General features: G+C 42.9%; 1 protein-coding gene across 1 annotated transcript in view; it reads right to left on the bottom strand.

The window, feature by feature from the left end:
• septin9b (septin 9b) overlaps positions 1–20,397 on the bottom strand; it is a gene marked incomplete at its 5' end in the record, with an annotated part of 119,678 nt that extends 99,281 nt beyond the window's left edge. The window contains one exon of the mRNA XM_079498126.1: positions 20,361–20,397. Within this exon, the coding sequence (XP_079354252.1) occupies positions 20,361–20,382 (22 nt within the window). The remainder of the gene's footprint in view (positions 1–20,360) is intronic.
• Positions 20,398–20,806: the final 409 nt, after the last annotated feature.

Raw genomic sequence — 20,806 nt, 5'->3', positions numbered from 1 at the left:
CAGGAAGGCAATTCCTTTAACAGGAAGCTCGCAAGATGGTCACATAATTCGTCAGGACACAATTTTTGCCATAACACCGCCCACGCTGCGACAAGAGTGTCTGTCTGGCTGACCTTTCATTTCTCAACCGTTTTGGACAGGGGTGGGTTTGTTGGAATCGTGTCACCCCCCTGGGGGTGTTTTTGGGGGTCTCAAGGTTCGCGGACCCCTAGGGACCCCCAGGGACCCCCCAGGGACCCCCACATGGTAACTCTTTCATTTCTCAACCGTTTTGGACAGAGGTGGGTTTGTTGGAATCGTGTCACCCCCCTGGGGGCGTTTTTGGGGGTCTCAAAGTTCGCGGACCCCTAGGGACCCCCACATGGTAACTCTTTCATTTCTCAACCGTTTTGGATGGTGGTGGGTTCGTTGGAATCGTGTCGCCCCCCTGAGTGCGCTTTTGGGGTTTTGGAGGTTCGGGGACCCCTGGCGAACCCCAGGGACCCCCACATGGTAACTGTCATTTCTCAACCGTTTTCGACAGGGGTGGGTTCGTTGGAATCGTGTCGCCCCCCTGGGGGCGTTTTGGGGGGGTCTCAAGGTTCGGGGACCCCTGGGGACCCCCAGGGACCCTCACAGGGTAACTGTCATTTCTCAACCGTTTTGGACGGGGGTGGGTTCGTTGGAATCGTGTCGCCCCCTGGGGGTGTCTTTGGGGTTCTCAAGGTTCTCAAGGTACATATGTAGACTCACTTTTTGACGCTGCATCCAATGCACATATTGCTGTTGCTGTGCGACGTCTAGAAAGTGGTGAAATAGCAGACGGAAGGGGAAACACAGTATAGTATAAAAATGTACTTATCTAGACTTACTTTTCGACGCTGAATCCAGATATCATAATGTCGAGGCTGTCCGATCCCAGGAAAGTGGTCAAAAATGGCACCAAGGTTTTGTAAAAGTGTCACAAATGCACCCAGAAACGATATATAAAAATGTAAAAGACCAACTTGTACATTCTGACTTTCAGTCCCCTAAGGTTTCACTTAGACAGACCTTATTGAGTCCTCTGCCACAGGGCAATTATCCATGTGGCCATTGTGCCCAGTGTGGCAATACACACAAGACGTCCTCTTTTAATCACCCCCATACTGGCAAGAAGTTTAAGATTAACAGCATTATAACTTGTGTCTCAACCCATGTGGTATACATGATCAAATGTCCCTGTGGTTTAGCATATATTGGGAAAACTACTAGACAGTTAAAACAGAGAATGAGCGAACAAAAGAGCTCTATTCGAAGAAATGACCGTGAATATCCTGTTGCCATTAATTTCAATGATCTTAAAAATGACATCTCCACTTTTCGCTTTATTGGTATAGAACAAGTCAAACTACCAGCCAGAGGTGGTAACCATGATGTCCTGCTCAAACAACGCGAAGCGTACTGGATACACACATTGCAAACCCTCTACCCGAAAGGGTTGAATGATGAGCTATTATTAAATGTTATGCTGTAATACATAAACTGTATTTATTATATCATTGATTTGAACTTCATGTCCAGTGGGGTACTAAAAGCACCATGTGTCTTCTTTTCTATCCATTATGTCCACTCTTGTTTGAGTATGGACTTTTTTTTGACATTTATTTACTTATTTAATTGTATGTTGATTTCCTTATGTATTATGGCATGACTTATATATTATTCCCTGTATTATTGTAATTGGTGACTTTCAATAATATACTAGGAATGTTCTACAGAAGTACTGCACCTTTAAGTCACATGACTGGGTTCTTCACAGCTGCTATCTGATGAATGATTACTATATACAATTTGATTGGTTGTCTAAACCTACTGTTGTGTATTTAATGAATGTCAGCTTATTCTCAAACTATGCCTGAAGAAGGCCGAAAGGCCGCTATATGACTCTTTAAAATAAAGTTATTGAACCAGCAAGTGGCAGTGTGCGGGTCTCTCCTCCTTCCTCATAACGTTTAGTGTATTGAATGGTGAAATGCTAACCCTAATTTTGAGAACCACACGTCCGTGCGCGGGGAGACACATATTGGCGCGTTCGTCTCATCGATAGCTCTCTGTTTTAACAGTCTAGTAGTTTTCCCAATATATGCTAAACCACAGGGACATTTGATCATGTATACCACATGGGTTGAGACACAAGTTATAATGCTGTTAATCTTAAACTTCTTGCCAGTATGGGGGTGATTAAAAGAGGACGTCTTGTGTGTATTGCCACACTGGGCACAATGGCCACATGGATAATTGCCCTGTGGCAGAGGACTCGATAAGGTCTGTCTAAGTGAAACCTTAGGGGACTGAAAGTCAGAATGTACAAGTTGGTCTTTTACATGTTTTCCTCGTTTAAAAGAAAACAAGGGAGGGTACTTAAATAATGCCAATAATTCAGGGTCAGAGGTTAAAATGTGCCAGTGCTTTTTGAACATAGCCTTTATCTCACGAGAGTGAGGAGAATATGTGGTGACACATGTTACCGAAAACCTTTTTTCTTTTCTCTTTGTTTTTGTCAACAGTTCTGTACGGGGCTTCTGTAGAGCCAATGTATATGCTTTCTCAACGTTTTCAATGGCATGCCCTCTTTGGGTAAACTTGACTTTCATCTCTGACGATTTGTCAATAAAATCCTCAGTGGAGGAACAAACACATCTCAGTCTATAAAACTGACTAATGGGCAGGGACTTGATGAGAGCAGGGGGGTGATTGCTAGTGGCCAATAATAGAGTATTTCGATCAGTTTCTTTCTGATATAGGGTGGTCGACAGATTGCCATCATTTAACTTTATCCACATATCTAGAAAGTGTACCCGGGACTGACTACTGTACATTCCATAGTGAACTTTAGATTAGAGTCAAAACTATTTAATAATGTTACAAAGTGTTGGACTTCATCTGAATTACCTTTAAATACACAGAAAATGTCATCAATGTATCGATACCATTTAATAATGTTTTGTTTATTGAAGGCCGTGCTAAATTGACATCTCCCCTTACTCCAGTGGTAGGCAACCCCGACTTTAGGCCGGGACACTCAGGTGTAGGCTTTAAGACCTGGCATGAGAAGGGCATTACCAAACTTGGAGACCTGTTTGATGGCCAGACCTTGATGTCTTTCACACAATTGCAGCAGCGTCATGGGTTGCTAAAATCTGAATTCTTTAGGTATTTACAAATTAGACATTTTATTACTGAGGACACTTCACTTGTAACCAATAGTTCCGCTTCACAGGTAGAACGAGCCCTCTCTTTGCAATTTTCCAAGAAACAAATTTCAATTTTCTGTGACGTATTGAATTCCTACTCATCTATATCCTCTCAGGTTACTAAGCAGTCCTGGGAAAAAGACCTGGACGTCTCTATTCATGATGAGGACTGGGCAGATATGTGGGCCTATGCAAAACAGATTTCAGTTTGTAACCGAACTAAATCCATCCAGTTCAGGATATTACATCGTATACATATAACTCCTGCTCTCAAGAATAAAATGGATGTCAGTGCGTCCCCATTTTGCTTTAAATGCAAGACAGAGATTGGTAATTATGTTCACTGTCTTTGGTCCTGTGTGAAGCTTCAGAACTATTGGTATGACATTGTATCAGAACTCTCTGTTATTTTTGGTGTCCCGATCGATTTAAACCCGTTGTGTCTTTTACTTGGTCTCCCAGATGATCATGTTATTGATGTCAAACATAAGAGGTTGTTCAACTTATTAACGTTTGCTGCTAGGAAAAATATTCTTTTGTTTTGGATCAAGGATGTTGCTCCATCAAAGAAATCATGGCATAACATTATAATGGACTGTATTCCTTGTGAATACATTACATGCATGTTGCATTCTAAATTGGACACTTTCTACAAAATTTGGGACCCTGGGGGGGGGGGGGGGGGGGGGGGGGGGGGGGGGGGCGGTTGCCGCCTTTGAGTGGAGTATGCATGGGTCTGCTCTTATTGTAATGTTTTGTGCCTATGATAACTGTATTGTCTGCCTTTTTAACATGTATTTATATTCTGTATGGATGTATTTCCTGAATGGGAGTCTATCAAAACTCAAGAGTAATTATGGTTCATTGTCCTTGCCATGTCTTTGTATGTTCAATCTTTTTATTTATAATGATGTTGTGCCTGAGCTGTTTTTTTTTTCTTTTCTTTTGTTGTTTGTTATTATGTTCTTGTTGTGTAATGTCTGTTTGTTGTCTTTAAGTTTGTTAAAAATCAATAAATATACTTTATAAAATAAAAAAAAATGTTTTGTTGGTATATGTTCTTTGTAGAGTCATAAACACACTTTTCCTCAAAATGCCCCATAAACAGGTTAGCAAAATTAGGTACAAAAATTGAACCCATAGATGTACCAGATACTTGCAAATAAAATTCATTGTCAAAACTAAAGTAGTTGTACTTCAAGACATATGAAGCTAAATCAATGATGAATTCATCAGGTGGTATAGCTGGGTGGTCTCGACTAGACAGATAATACTTTAGAGCTTCCAGACCAGCATCATGTGCTATGTTAGTATATAGGCTAGTGATGTCTAGGGTGAGTAACCAAATGTCACCATTCAATACAATGTAAGGTTTACCATGTCTTGTGGATTACAGGTCAGAGTTGGAGAACTCTTGCTACGGGTGTCGCACGAGAATGGTGGACCTATCAGAGCGTAGATCTTGGAGAGCTGTACTCGCCCATGTGAATTACTTGGCTGACGGACCCGAGCTATCGCGCGTTGAAAACTAACCCTAACGCTAGCCAATTAAGAGAACCGTAAGTCCGTGTGCTGGGAAACACATATCAGCATGTTCAGCTTGTCGTGCTGAGTCCGAAAATGGTCTCACTTTTTTCCAGACGTGTTTCGAGGGCAAGGGACCGATAGGAGGCGTTTACACCCACTTCCTGACATCGTAGAGAGATAAGACCACCGTTGGAATCGGGTCGAAAAAGTAAGTGGGGATACATACCCCTTGATTATTTTAAAACATTGGAAATATATCGTTTCTGGGTGCATTTGTGACACTTTTACAAAACCTTGGTGCCATTTTTGACCACTTTCCTGGGATCGGACAGCCTCGACATTATGATATCTGGATTCAGCGTCGAAAAGTAAGTCTAGATAAGTACATTTTTATACTATACTGTGTTTCCCCTTCCGTCTGCTATTTCACCACTTTATAGACGTCGCACAGCAACAGCAATATGTGCATTGGATGCAGCGTCAAATAGTGAGTCTACATAGGTACCTTGAGAACCTTGAGAACCCCAAAGACACCTCCAGGGGGCGACACGATTCCAACGAACCCACCCCCGTCCAAAACGGTTGAGAAATTAAAGAGTTACCATGTGGGGGTCCCTGGGGGGTCCCTGGGGGTCCCTAGGGGTCCCCAAACCTTGAGACCCCCAAAAACGCCCCCAGGGGGGTGACACGATTCCAACAAACCCACCCCTGTCCAAAACGGTTGAGAAATGAAAGAGTTTCCCTGGTGGTCCCCGAACCTTGAGACCCCCCAAAACGCCCCCAGGGGGGCGACACGATTCCAACGAACCCACCCCTGTCGAAAACGGTTGAGAAATGACAGAGTTACCATGTGGGGGTCCCTGGGGTTCGCCAGGGGTCCCCGAACCTCCAAAACCCCAAAAACGCACTCAGGGGGGCGACACGATTCCAACGAACCCACCACCATCCAAAACGGTTGAGAAATGAAAGAGTTACCATGTGGGGGTCCCTGGGGGTCCCTAGGGGTCCGCAAACCATGAGACCCCCAAAAACACCCCCAGGGGGGTGACACGATTCCAACAAACCCACCTTCGTCCAAAACGGTTGAGAAATGAAAGAGTTACCATGTGGGGGTCCCTGGGGGGTCCCTGGGGGTCCCTAGGGGTCCCCGAACCTTGAGACCCCCCAAAACGCCCCCAGGGGGGCGACACGATTCCAACGAACCCACCCCTGTCGAAAACGGTTGAGAAATGACAGTTACCATGTGGGGGTCCCTGGGGGGTCCCTAGGGGTCCGCGAACCTTGAGACCCCCAAAAACGCCCCCAGGGGGGTGACACGATTCCAACAAACCCACCCCTGTCCAAAACGGTTGAGAAATGAAAGGTCAGCCAGACAGACACTCTTGTCGCAGCGTGGGCGGTGTTATGGCAAAAATTGTGTCCTGACGAATTATGTGACCATCTTGCGAGCTTCCTGTTAAAGGAATTGCCTTCCTGTTATAAAAATACTGTTGTGCATATACATTCATACTCTCACACACACACACACAGACACACACGCACGCACACACACGCATGCACGCACGCACGCACACGTATACATGCAGTCCTATGTATGTGCAAGTGAAGTATTTATGTGTGAATGAAGTATATATGTATGTACAAGTGAAGTATTTATATATGTGCGAATGAAGTATGTATGTATGTACAAGTGAAGTATGTATGTATGTGCGAATGAAGTATGTATGTATGTACAAGTGAAGTATGTATGTATGTGTGAATGAAGTATGTATGTATGTGCGAATGAAGTATTTATATATGTGTGAATGAAGTATGTATGTATGTGCGAATGAAGTATTTATGTATGTGCAAGTGAAGTATTTATATATGTGCGAATGAAGTATGTATGTATGTGTAAATGAAATATATATGTATGTGCAAGTGAAGTACCTAAATGTATGTATGTGCAAGTGAAGTATGCATGTATGTGTATGTGAGATATGCATGTATGTGCAAGTGAAGTACCAATATATATGTATGTGCAAGAGAAGTATACATGTATGTGCGAGTTGACTATGCATTTATGGCCTAAACGGCTTCCCATATAGAATAGATGAGTGTTTCACCACTGGGTCAAGCAGCGACAGGTCATAATTCATGACAGGGAGGGTGATAATGGTCACACGGGCTGGCATCTGTCAGCAGGGAGTGTTGGGCGGGAGGAGTAGGACTGAGGCTGCGGTCCTCCTGGTGGGGGCTCCTCACTGGTATAAGTGCATGTAACTAATAACATCCCATTTAGAGGTTAATAAGCCCCAAGGTTGTGATTCGTTCATCCAGAGTCTGCCCTCATTACACCACCCAGCAAATGGAGAACACTGATTCTATCTCTCCTCCAATCAGCCGATCCCAGTCTTTCCTGATGGCAGCCACATGGCCTAGCCAACTATCCCCACTGATGGTGACCAAATGCTGGGGTGGGAGACAAGGCGGTGTGGGGACGAGGGGTGTGGGGGTCTTATTTACATTGGAAGGAGAAATCTGATTAACTTCACCACCATGTGTGTCACAGATCTACATCCCTCGAGACTGGCATGCTTGAGTGTGTTGTTTGCCGCTTTTATGGTGAAACGGTTTAATCAGAATTCCTGTTCTCTGACATTTTAGAGCATGTGGAGCGGATGCATTCTGATCCCTTTGTGGATTCTCATGTCCAAACAGACACGGAAAGCCTTTTAGATTTCTCCTCTGAATCACATACGGTCCAAACATGTCTGTCTCCGTTTGCGTCTCATTCATTATAGCATGACATTTCCTGTCCAGTTTCCTGAGCAGACCTGATGACCTGGGGAGCAGATGATTGGGAACTGGATGTTGCTTGAGTTGAGTTAAGTGAATGAAAGGCAGTCCGGATTTCACAAGATTTAGAAAGGTATGAGTCACTGTCTGAGAAATGAGTCTATTTCGAACTCCAGCTCCTGTCATTTAGTTTTATTTTTTTATGGTTTGTTCAAAAACATTATAAACGTTACCGTTTGCCAATATAGCCAGTTAAAAATTTCAAAAATATATAAAATGTGCAGACTTCATCTTGAGACTTCACTTGAAACCTCGCAGTTGTGATGACTTGCGGGCAGAAAACATCACTGATTTAACAGCCGAGATGATAGCCAAAGATATTAGTGCTGTCGAGGGGAAAGGCTTCCATGAGCCCATTGCATTTCTAAAACCAGACAACACGACTAGAGAGAACGTAAGCAGAAATAGTTTTTGTTTGTTATAAATGTTTATATATCCAGGCCATATAGCTACATATTGTTGAACTGGCATCAGGAAGGAGAGCTACTGTAACATCATTCTTCCTCATTTGTCAAACGTAAGCCTCGTTAGATAAGGCTGCTGTAGCCCACGGATTAGGCAAGTGTTCCGTGTTAAGAAACACATGTTCACAAAATTTGGGCAAACATTAGGGCTTTGATGCTACTTCTAAACATGGAGGCTGCAGTTTTGGTGCTTAAAAAAAAAGCACAGTTTGCACTCTCCTTTCAACTGCGCAGCAAAAATAATGCCAACAACACGTCGACAGGCAAAATACATCCCTAATTTGAACCAGGGTCTCCGACATGGGAAAATAAACATCTACCACTCATTCAAAGGTTTAGGCTTCTGGACTACAGGCAGAACTACAGTATTCTGCAACATAATTTGGTCCAGTTGGGTGCAAGGAAGAGCAACATTCTTTATCTTTAATATGAATGTGCGACTAGATGGTGGCTTCCATTTCTTTTATATCTCGTTTAATCATATTGATTGGTATTACATCTCTGGCTGCTTCCTAAACACTGGCACAAGCATATTGGTGGCAGCTAGTGAGCCAAGCTATGCCAACACATGGGAGTCGAGCCATCATGGCCATTGTGCAGATCTAAATGTGACTCTATTATTAGGTCTGTCCAGATACTATCACCTCTGTATCTGGTGTTAAATTAGCTAATATTGAACTGGCCCAAGTTTTCACTGAACTTCACCCTACTATCCACACAGATAATTCATGCCAGAACTAATAACACCAGTATGCCGTTTGAATGTGAATCACTAGCAGTAACATTTGAGAGTTTAGGAAAACCTTCCATTTTGTCTGGTCCATCCCAATAACAGTAATGTTTTTAGTCGCATGCCTACGAGCCATGACACAGCTATCAGCGGTCTTCGGGCAGAGGTCTCCTTCAGGTGTTACAAATAGAGGTATTTTCTTTGCCCACATTCTACCCTGACCGGCAAACCCTATTCTGGACGAGCCCAAATTAACCATCTGGATTCGAACCCGAGTATCATACAGTATTATACTAATCGGTCAACTCCAAAGCAAAGCTAGCGAAAGCATGCTACCAATATGTGTTTTGTTTTCGTTGTGGGATACAGAGAGGTTGCCAGATTCTGTGAGTGAAACAAGCGACCAGGTCTATGAAAACAAGCCCAAAAGAAACAACCATAGTGTAAGTAAGCCTAAGCCCAAATAAACAACTACACTTCAGAAACAAGCCCAATAAGGCAACGCACAACTATGAGTATTTACGCTATTTCACAGGAAAACTAGCCCAAAGTCACTTATAATTGGCAGAACTGGCAACACTGCCAAACCAGCGCTACAGGCTACTTTGCATAGGCAAAAAGAATGTTTCGTCGGCCGACTGGTTTGTTGCTGATTAAAAATGCTATTCTGTTGCAATCTGACCGTTTTAAGTAGTCTTTGACTAGTCTGAACAAGACTAGTCTGTTTGGTGTGGAAGGGCCTTTACAGCCTTTACAGCAGCAAGACAAGACAATAACTTGACCCTGTTACTTTCCAGTTTCCACACACGCGCGCACGCACACACACTGACACACACACACGCACACACACACACACACACACACACACACACACACACACACACACAGGCAAACACCAATCCAGTTCACAGTAAAACCGCCCCTTTTAACTGTAGCTCAAATAGGCTCTCGTCTTCCAATCCTCTGACAACTTAAATCCTACTTTCAGGTCATTTGGACTGTCGGAGGCTATAAAAGTGCTAGTAGTGCAGTCTGTCTGTCCGTCCCGGTACGGCTGTGGTAATACTGCTAGATGTTTCCTCCTCGCCATAAGGTAGTCATTAGACCTAAGAGGAAGTTGGCAGCAGAAACAGCACAAATAGGATATCCTTGCTGTTCCTCAACTCAGCTCAACGAATAATGATCTATGATCTTGTAGTAGAGATTGAAAAATCTGTGTACAATGAATTGTCCATCCTGCATCAATACTACTCACACTTTGCGTGAGTGTGCGTGCACGTGTGTTCCTTATCAGACCATGCAATGGATAAATATAGATTTCCTACATACTGCCTACCGCGAGTAGGCGACAAGCAAACACGGAAATTAAATGACTGCCGCGGAAGTGAGTAAGTAGTGGGACAACGTGACCAATGCAACGTTGAAGTGAGTAAGTAGTGGGACAACGCGACCAATGCAACGTTGAAGTGAGTAAGTAGTGGGACAACGCGACCAATGCAGCGTTGAAGTGAGTAAGTAGTGGGACAACGCGACCAATGCAACGTTGAAGTGAGTAAGTAGTGGGACAACGTGACCAATGCAACGTTGAAGTGAGTAAGTAGTGGGACAACGCGACCAATGCAACGTTGAAGTGAGTAAGTAGTGGGACAACGCGACCAATGCAGCGTTGAAGTGAGTAAGTAGTGGGACAACGCGACCAATGCAACGTTGAAGTGAGTAAGTAGTGGGACAACGAAGTGAGTAAGTAGTGGGACAACGCGACCAATGCAACGTTGAAGTGAGTAAGTAGTGGGACAACGCGACCAATGCAACGTTGAAGTGAGTAAGTAGTGGGACAACGCGACCAATGCAACGTTGCACAATGGCTGACAACCATGTCAATATGTAGGTCAGGGGTGGGCAACTTTGACAATGGAGAGGGCCACTATATTTCCACACTCACTCCCTAGGGCCATATATTACTGTTGTCGCAAAAATAGCCGATCTACAAGCTCAAAACGCGTCGCGCTGCGCCGCGTTTTGAGCTTGTAGATCGGCTATTTTTGCTATATTCAAATTGAAATGTTGAATTATTTTTTGCTATTTTTGAATTGGAATCCTGAAAATGAACATTTTTATGTAATTTCAAATGCCTTTAATTATACTTGTGTTGAAGCAATGAGCTACTAATTTAGACTGAAGTAATTAAAGCGGGTCATGTTTGCATGTCGTGGAATTGTAAACAGCTGAAACCAATATTATATCAGTATCCTGACATTAACCTGAGGGCCACATTAAGTGAAGGTGGGGGCCGCATGTGGCCCCCGGGCCGCCAGTTGCCCACCCCTGATGTAGGTAATGTCCATACTGGCTCCATTGCATGACAGCTATTACATTGTCTGATAATATCCAAAACCGCTACACAATGAAAGGTGAACTTCTGTGCTGTTGATAGGTACTTTTGTTTGATGGACAAATCCAGGTAGTTAAGGAGAAACATGAACACACTGCACATCAGTACTTGATCACTTAAGCCTGACAGTATAGTATACTTTGTCATACAATTAATGGTGTGATGTAGCGAAAATAGATGCTAGGGGGGAAAAAAGAAGACTTTGGAAACTTTGAGAATATTTGCCTATAATGACGTGCCAAAATAGGGACGCCAGGTTGAAAGTGGTTAATAATTGCATTCACTTCACACCATCATTGTATAATTGTGCAAATGATCTCTAGTCTACAGCACATTGCTTGAGTAGGACCCAAGTGGTGTAGAGCAAACTATAGACAGACACTAGATGGATGGATGGGTGGATAGAGTCAAAGATATTTGAGATCGTTTTCTGAAAGTACAGCACATTAGCTACATTAGCCGGAGGGCTGTTATGTACACCTCCATCTCTTCAAATTAGGCTGAACTGATGGAGGGATGATGGTGGAGAGAGATAGAGAGAGAGAGAAATAGAGAGAGAGAGCGAGAGAGAGAGAGGAAAGTTCCTGTGGTTCCCAGTGGCTTCAGACCTCTGTAATCAGCATGCCAGGCTCCTGATGTCTAAATCCACAGTCCTCATCCAGACGCACGCACGCACGCACGCACGCACGCACGCACGCACGCACACACGCACACACGCACACACGCACACACGCACACACACAGTGCCCTAATGCACAAACATATAGCTGTCGAGCGGAAACCTTGTATGTCCAAAACTGTTACTTTTCAGGGAATGAACCAGTGTTGTTCCAATGCTCCAAGGTAGTTATTATTCAGTCACAAGCTCTATTAATGCTATTGTAAGACAAAGGGATATTCATTTAGTTTAGTTTAACATAAAATTATGAATATGGAGTTACAAGGTTTTGCCCGACAGCGACAATATGAGAGTTCAGAAATGAAAAGACACGCACACACTCACTCACGCATGCATGTCGCACGCACACACAGAGTTCCTGACAGATGAGATCTGTGGTGATCTGCGTTCATGTGGAGAGTGGCCACAGAGCAAAACCCAGATAACTGCGAGATCACAGAGTGTGAAATGTATTCTGTATTTCGCATGCAATGATATTGGGGGCCTTATGCAATGCAATTGCTAACTCATCATTAGAATTTGATGGTTATTAGAATTTGAAAGGTTATGATTAGTCGATGAGAAGACTATCTTCTCCATTGCGTGCTGAAGGATTAGACCTGTCAATGTCCATTACATATCCACATTATAAACTTGACTAACTTCAAGGGTTCAACTACCAGATACTGCAACGCAAATAAGTTAGATACTCGTAAAAATCGATCAAATAACCACTTTTAATCTCGCATTCCTGTGTTGTGCATGACATTATTTATAAGCAAAGAATTTTCTAAAATCTTCAAGAAATGTGGTTAACAAGAATAAGAGCCTAAAAGCTCTGCAATCGGTACTATAGTAGGTAGGTAGGTAATAAATAGTAGTTGGATAGCCAAAGTTTAGATTTTGAGATATATTGTGTGTGGAATTTAGAGTTTGAGATTAGAGTTCTCAATGGGCCTGAAATTAAAACCTGACCTGAAGCGATCTGAGTGAGTGAGCCCTACCCAAGAAGTTCAGTGGTTGCACTCATCATATCATATTAAGACTCAATCTAAATATTAAATAAAATTATATATATATTTTTTTGCCCGACCGAACCAATTTGCATGAAGCTCGGATTGAAACTGAGAACTTGATTTGAGGGCTATGGGTGGCACCGGCGTAGGGTCCATTGGGCCACCCGGGCCGTGGCCAAGTCAGTTTTGAGCTGGCCCAGTCTAACTTCGCAAAGAGGGGAGCAAAAAAACAGCAAGAGATAGCCTACATTGGCAGCCCTGCCTATCACCCTTTTTGTAGATTTAGATAGCATTTGATACAGACTTACATAGCATGTTATGTAGACAGCACTAGAATTGCATTGTATATAGTCATAGCACTCATAGTACATATGTATAGCATAGTATAGTATATATGTATAGTTTATATGTATAGTTTCATTATATAGATATTCCACTGTTACGTTCTTAGCTTACGCATGTTTCCTGATAACTACTTTTTATGTAATGTATTGCCATGCTTTTTGTTCTTGCTTAATGTAAATCGCTCTGGATTAAGAGCGTCTGCTAAATGCCTAAATTGTAAATTGTAAATTGCACCCCCTGTGCATGCCAATTTCTGTTAGTAGTGAACCACAGCAAGCTGCCTTTGTTTTCAATGGTCCCCATTAGCAATTCGGCAAAACCATTCACACCTATCGCCGGAGTTGCGCTGACCGCCCCCTGCAATTCTATTTTGCCCAGTCAATAATTTAATCCACGCTACACAACTGACGGGTGTCGGTAGAAGAAAGCCCATTGGGTCATCAAAATCATTACAACCTGTGCATGAAGATGCACAGCATATTCCATGGCAATTCAACATGTCATTTTTGAGATATAATATTGGTTTGAAACAGACATTGCCACGATTAGAGCGAGCCCCGCCGCTAACAGGAGTAAAGAATGAATAAAGCAAAGAGAAAACAAATCACACCTTTCTCCAACAAACAGAATATCATCTTCATTGCGATGCAATCTACAGTTGCATGATTACAACATGCTTCCATGAGGTACTGTGCACAACAGCGACAATGCTCCTGTGCCAATCCTCTCACTCAGGTGTTCGTTTGATAAACGTTGGGTGAAATCGCTCATGAATGGACCACTGCTCTTCACAGGAGGCATAAGCAACACATGGCCTGGTTTCTTTCTCATGCTGTTCCACAGAGAGATTTGTTAAGACCTGAGGCCGATTCTACAAATGGCTTTTAAATCAGTAGTTCTCACACTTTCAAGATTTTTCAAAAATATAATAATATATGTATCAAATATGTTAAAAAGAATAGTGTCACTTTTGAATTTTTGAATAACGCAAAGAACTAAAATGACTCATTATGCTTTCCCGGGCCGGTTGTAATGGGTTAAACCACCGTCATTGCCTTCATCATCCTCATCCCCATCATTGTGACATGGAGCCATCTTTAGTCATAGTTGAACTCTGGCACGATGCCTGATGATGGCATACGGTATGATGCGTGGGTCTGGAGGGCTTGAACCCCCCCCCCCCCACACACACACACACACACATTGTTGAAAACACAGGTCAGTATTCCAAAGCCTGCCAGCTAAGATGAATCAGATAGAAATCTCAACTGCAGGGGGAGATAAATTGGGTATAATAAAACCATGAGTCACAAGCTGTGGAAGGAGGGAAAAGATTAGAATAATAGCAGAGCAGAGAACGTTTATCTGAGGGAGAAAGAAGTTAAGTAATTTTCTTCAAAAATAACCGTCTTATATAACTAGTATACTGTATTTGAGAGCCCTTTCGATTGGGAAGGTAAGGCTTTGCACAGGGTGCTTAGATAAGAAGATTGAGAAGAAAAAAAGAGTAATACTTCAAGCTGTTTCAAGCAGGGGTTTCCATGTAAAGAGAATTGAACAGGAGAGTTTCTTGCTTGACACTATTACACAGTGGAAAATCTGTCATGTTGGACCCTTATGGGTCCATTTGTATTTTGTACATTCTCAGGATTACATTAACACTTTGTATTTTACTGTGTAGTTAAGCAAATTCAGTAGAAGCTCGCAGATGAATAGCTCATCTCCTAAGAGAGCTAAGAGAGCTCACTGGGAGTGAAAGAGGTGGCAGGCCAAGCCAGTCGTATGACTCAGAGTGAAGGGAATCTAGCTCAGCTGCGACTGAAGAGCCATTGTTGGAGTGAAATAAAGAGCACCATTGACACTCCTCATCTGTTGGTTTTCAATGGGACATGCTAGTGTGGCAAGTGGGAGGACAGATGACCCTACTGCCTTTATAACATTGGTGTACATTCACACTGATCAAACCAAACTGACACAACTGAACTAGAAACAGTCTCCCCCAGATCCCTATTAACCCCATAATCAGAGATAATACCAAAGTGGGGTGATAATGCTGTGATCCATGGACCCAGTCATCCTTGACCTACAAAGCAATGTTTTGCTTTGTAGAACGGATGCTGTAAGCTTGATGACAACAAGATGACCACGAGGCAGGGTGCAGAGCAGAGGTGTATCTACAATAAGGCGAGGGCAGGCGTCCGCCTGTCCAGCTCCATTTCTGGCCTGGCCAAAATCCATACAATGAGAAAAAAAGAAGACAAAAACAAGACCTGAGAACTATTAATGGACAGCTGATTGGCCGTTGCGGTAGAGCGCAACCCTCGATCACCCATTGGAATGTAAATGCATGCCTTTCAGCCTTTGTATCCTACTCGTCTGGCAGGTATATCTCTTTGAAAACCTTTAGTGCTACGATTGTGCGCGGGGAGACGACAATTAACACATGATCTTGCCTGCCCAAAACGTAATTCCTGGATACGCCACTGGTGCAGAGCCCTGGTGGAGAGCTTTGCAGGGTGGTGTGACAGCAACCACATGTAGCTCAACATCGGACCAAGGAACTTGTGTGGTGGACTGCCAGTGAAGCACAAAGAGGCCCCCAACTCCCATTGCCTTCTGAGGGGAGGAGACGGAGATGGTGAACACCTAAAAGTTCCAGGGAGATTTTTTTCTGGACATTTTATTAACAAGAGAGCTATAACTGTAATGTTTTATATAATTGAAAAAAAATGTCAATAAATATATTGTTTAAAAAAAAAGTTCATGGGAGCGCACATTAACTTTAAAATGGACTGGACGGACAACTCTGAGGCCATCTAAACTAAGGAAGTGACAATGCAAGCCGTTCTAAGGAGGCTTGTAGGGCCTGCAATGTGTTTTATAGGCTGCTGCAGATGTTCTACCGGTCTGTAGTAGTAGCCAATGTCCTCTTCTTTGCTGTGGTTTGTTGGGGAGGTAACATCAACACAATGGATGCCAAAACACCGGAGGAGGAATTCAGGGGTCTATCCTTTTGAACCCCTCCCATACCCTCTATGACATGTAGGGATGAGGAGAAAGTTCAGCCACAGACCTGTCCTCTCACAGCACAACGAAAAGCTTGGACAGTTCTTTTTGCCATCAAGCTAAATATTGCCTGATCAATTCACTCACTACCATGTTCTCTTCTGCGATTAGTGATTGTGACACACTTATGGACTACTGGGATGTACACTACAGAACTCTGTGACTGATGCGAGTCATTGTCAATAGATTTCACATTATGCTATATTATTCACTGTTGATACACTGCATATTATTATTATCCAGATAGACACTGTTGATTTAAGTTCTCTCTACACTTACCTGTACCTATCCTATGTTGCTGCTGCTATGACGCCTGATTTTCCCACAAGGATCATCAAAAAATTATTTATTTTCTCTCATCCTTCTTACAGATAAGCCAGACCTACAGTGTGAAAGTGGCCTGAACCTACTGAAGGAAGGAGTCTAGCACCCACCCACTGTTTTCAAATCACTGCCAAATCCAAAAATATTTTAGTGAGGGGGCTGGTGTGTGTACGCTTCCATTGTTGACTAAATCCACCGGGTCAAAGCTGCTGAAGGACAGCCAAGGACCCCTGTACTTGGCAGCGGACTCCCATCTGGAAAGATGGGACCCCATACAAGATTTGCATAGTTAAAATGTTTGTAAAAGATATTTTGTTAGAAATACAAGCTCACAACTTGTAGATCAGCTATTTTCAAACAACCGAGGATCAAACTAAAAGTGGTTAGACAGATTTTTGAGGGGCGCTAGCCCCTCCTATATGTGGCTTTAATGTTTGTTTTTCAACGATGTTTGTTTAAGAAAACGCTATAGACAATAAAGAGAAGTCTAATGTTTGTTTTGAGGACTTAGACATTAGCACCCGTTGTTTAAACAAACATTATGTTGTAATTGATGTTGTAAGATGATAAGAGCGCCCCTCACTTCACACGGGTGTGATTTTTATACTATATTAACTCATTTTGCTGGGGACCCCCTGGAATTCCCCAAGAACCCCTGGGGGTCCCCGGACCCCACTTTGAGAACCACTGCTCTATATGCCTACTGTGTTAAATTCACAGACTATGACGATGAACACAGATTAAATACATTATTCATGCAGTGTCAAAGCAAATAAACTGATCCTACTGTAATGTTTACGAGGATTAAAGTTATAGCTTGGGCTAAAAGAGAGAGAAGAGAAGGAGTGAAATACAATGTGTATGTGTAGAGTCAGTATCAGGGATTCAACTATGACTTTTCATTGAAACCACGTATCAGTGTAAAGGGCAACAGGTCCACATCACCACCCCGAGCAACTGCGTACCACAAAAGAGCCCATTCAAGCTGAGGACAAGCCTCTTTCAAAAATGAGCTAACCAGAAGAGTGTATAATACAGCTGACTGGGATCTCTCATGCGTAGGAGGAAGAGAGAGCGAGAGAAATGCACTCTGATGTCTTCTGCACTCATTCAAGGTCACATTAGCTGAAACTACAGAACAACATGAGCACGTCCGGTTCTAAACTGCTGCCCCAATGGACTGGATCAGAAATACATGCACAGATTAAAAAAAAAGTTAGAAAATAGTGTAATAGAGTTTTTATGCTATAAAGTAGGAAACATACCAAGTTGTAAATTGGAGAGTAGGGGAGTGACACGCAGCAAATGGTCCAGCTGGTGGGGAATCAAACTGATGAGGCATTTTGTGGTCACTCCAACAGCTGCTAGACTGATTTCAGACTTTATTAGACCAGTTCTCCATCATCCGGCAGCAGTGCAATGTTTTGACATAACGGTTATATTTTGCCACCTTGAGGTCAAAATAGTGAACTTAAAGACTGAAAGACTGAAAGACGTGCCAGTGTTAATCTAACATTTATAACTGAGGTGCTGCCTGGGCAGGTTTGCTGAACGCAAATGCTCTTTTTCAGCAACACCCTACTTCCTGGAAGATGCCCTGTAGACAGTAGAGGAGCAGTACTGGAGCAGGTGGGATTACGTGGCCTTGCTCAAGGGCAACGGCAGGCATTGGGAGAGGGGTGAGTGTTGCTCATTTACTACCCTGTCCAGTTTTTTCCTGGCCTGTCCCAATAGGATCGAGCACCCAACCTTCCAGCACACTATAACCTTTAGACCACCCAGGGGTCATCAACATGTCCGTACAAGGACAGATGTGTCCGTCCAGACAGTGTCCTTGTGGTTAGAGTGTCCGTCCTGAAACTGGGAGGTCGGGGGATCGATCCCCGAGCACAGCGGACGCTGTGGCTCACCGCTCCAAGAGATGGGTCAAATTTCACTGCGGTAACGTGTGTCACTAATCGTACGACTTTGACTTTGTGGCAAAGACTTGGTCTTGTCCGTGGCAAAAAAAAATTTTCATTTTTTTTTTTACACACCATAACTATAAGACCCATTTACTGAATTTGTACACTAACAGGGTTACAGACCTGTTATACCATAAATATAAGACCCATTTACTGAATTTGTACACTAACAGAGTTACAGACCTGTTATACCATAAATATAAGACCCAATTACTGAATTTGTACACTAACAGAGTTACAGACCTGTTATAGTCATTCAGGGCTAGCTCTTTATGTGTTTCTGGTTTTTGTCTCTGGCAAAAACTGAATTTTGACCAAAATGTCCACCACAAGCCAGCATGCGATGATCCCTGAGGCCTCAGTTACTTTGTGTTTGTAACACTTGTTTTCTTGGTACTCTATTTATTTGTGTGCTTATCCTGTAAGCAGAGTTCCTGCCGCTTAATGTCAATACATACAATGGGAGTTTTCTGATTACTGTATTGTGCCGAATATAAGACGACTCTGATTATAAGACGACCCCCATTTTTCAAGACTATGTGGAAAAAGAACATTGAATGTCAAATAGTCTAGTCCCCGATTATAATACGACCCCATTTTTTAGGATATTTTCATTGGAAATGGACTTATATGCAGGCCAATAGGGTAATACTCCAGGGTTCCCACACATTTTCCAAAACTTTTCCAGAATGTTTAACCCAATTTCCAGGCCTATATAACAATCATTCAGCGCAATAATGAGTCTCTTACTCCAATGCCCAAAGACAGGCAGTGTAGCAAAAATAAAGCATAGGTAAAATTTCATTCCAAATGTGCCAATTTATTTTTGCTACACCGCCGTCCTAGGGCATAGGATCACGCTGCAGAACATTGTGAGATTGTAGATCTGTTCTTTTTGTCACATCCGGTACACACGCAGCCCGTTCGGCGAAAAACGACTTATGTTACACATTTCGTATAATGTACCAATTCTACAATTCCCTTCGACACACTGAATTGTGTGTTTGTTTTTGAAAATTATTTGCACCTATTCCCCTCCCTTTACAAATGCAATTAATGCATACACACAAAGCACACAACTTGTGTGTAGCCTTGAATTAGAAATCTTGCCCTGTGTTCTGGAATGTTTGAAGAGTAAAGGGGAGCACAGATAGGACCAAACAGAGCCACAGTTGAGAATGTAGCTTGAAAATCAGTTACTACTTGTTTGAAAGCAACACTTTTTGCTACTGAGAATAAATTAGGCTTAACACACTCATACAGATAGGACTAAAATACCCAACAAACACATACACTACAATACAGTTCATTATTCACAAATGTATAGTGCAGAGATAATTGAAGCATATGCAACACAAAAAAACATAGGAAAACAGCACGTGGCTGTGTTATCACTCAGTTATCTAAGAATGTTCCCTAATGACACATCTCACACACACACACACACACACACACACACACACACACACACAGTGTAGTGTCACACTACTAGGGTGCAGTGTAGTGTGCTGCATCCAGAAGAAACCAGCATCCATTATATAGAAGAGCAAGCTGGGGAGGGCAGAATGATGCTTAATGATGTTAATGATGATGTTAACTTTATTGGCTGGGAGAGCCAGAGAGAGGTTAGATGCAGACACTCACAGTATTTACAAGAGTAGGCTACTATACGCATTAGAGCTATGGACCAGAGCTACAAGAGTGGGCTAGATAATTTTCTCTAATGCAAAATAACTAATATTTGTATGTGTGTGTGTTATTGTGTGAGTGTGTGTGTGTGTGTGTGTGTGTGCGCGCGTGCGTGCGTGCGTGCAAACATACCTGAATTCGCAGTTTTCTTCATAATCTGGTCAGTTCTATGATGAATGATCCGGTGATCTTGTTGTCTCTTTTTTGGGTCACCTCCCCGACAGAATCCTTCAATGTCTTTGACGGTGGACGTCCTTCCCAAAAAGTGAGTCTCTTGACGACACGGTCCGCTTCTGCGTAATATTTGCCAGTTGGTGTTGTGAACATACAAGTATTGAAGAGAAGCTCTGCCGTGTGATTACAAGATCAAGATGCACTCTGACCTCTGTGTGCACTTAGGTGCTGAAGTTCTCCAGGCCACACGCGTGCGTAAGTATAGATATGATCGCACAAAGAAGATGCACGACTACAAATCTATGGAGTGGATAGCCCATCGACGCGTCTTTTACGCACAAATCCAAATGGAGATCACGCAGTGCTGTGCATTTGATAGGGCATTCCGTGATGACATCATTCAT

This window comes from Electrona antarctica (assembly GCF_951216825.1).
Source record: "Electrona antarctica genome assembly, chromosome: 4".
Classification (NCBI taxonomy): Eukaryota; Metazoa; Chordata; class Actinopteri; order Myctophiformes; family Myctophidae; genus Electrona; species Electrona antarctica.
The sequence above is the reverse complement of the archived record's forward strand: the minus strand, read 5'-3'. Positions and strand labels throughout refer to the sequence as shown.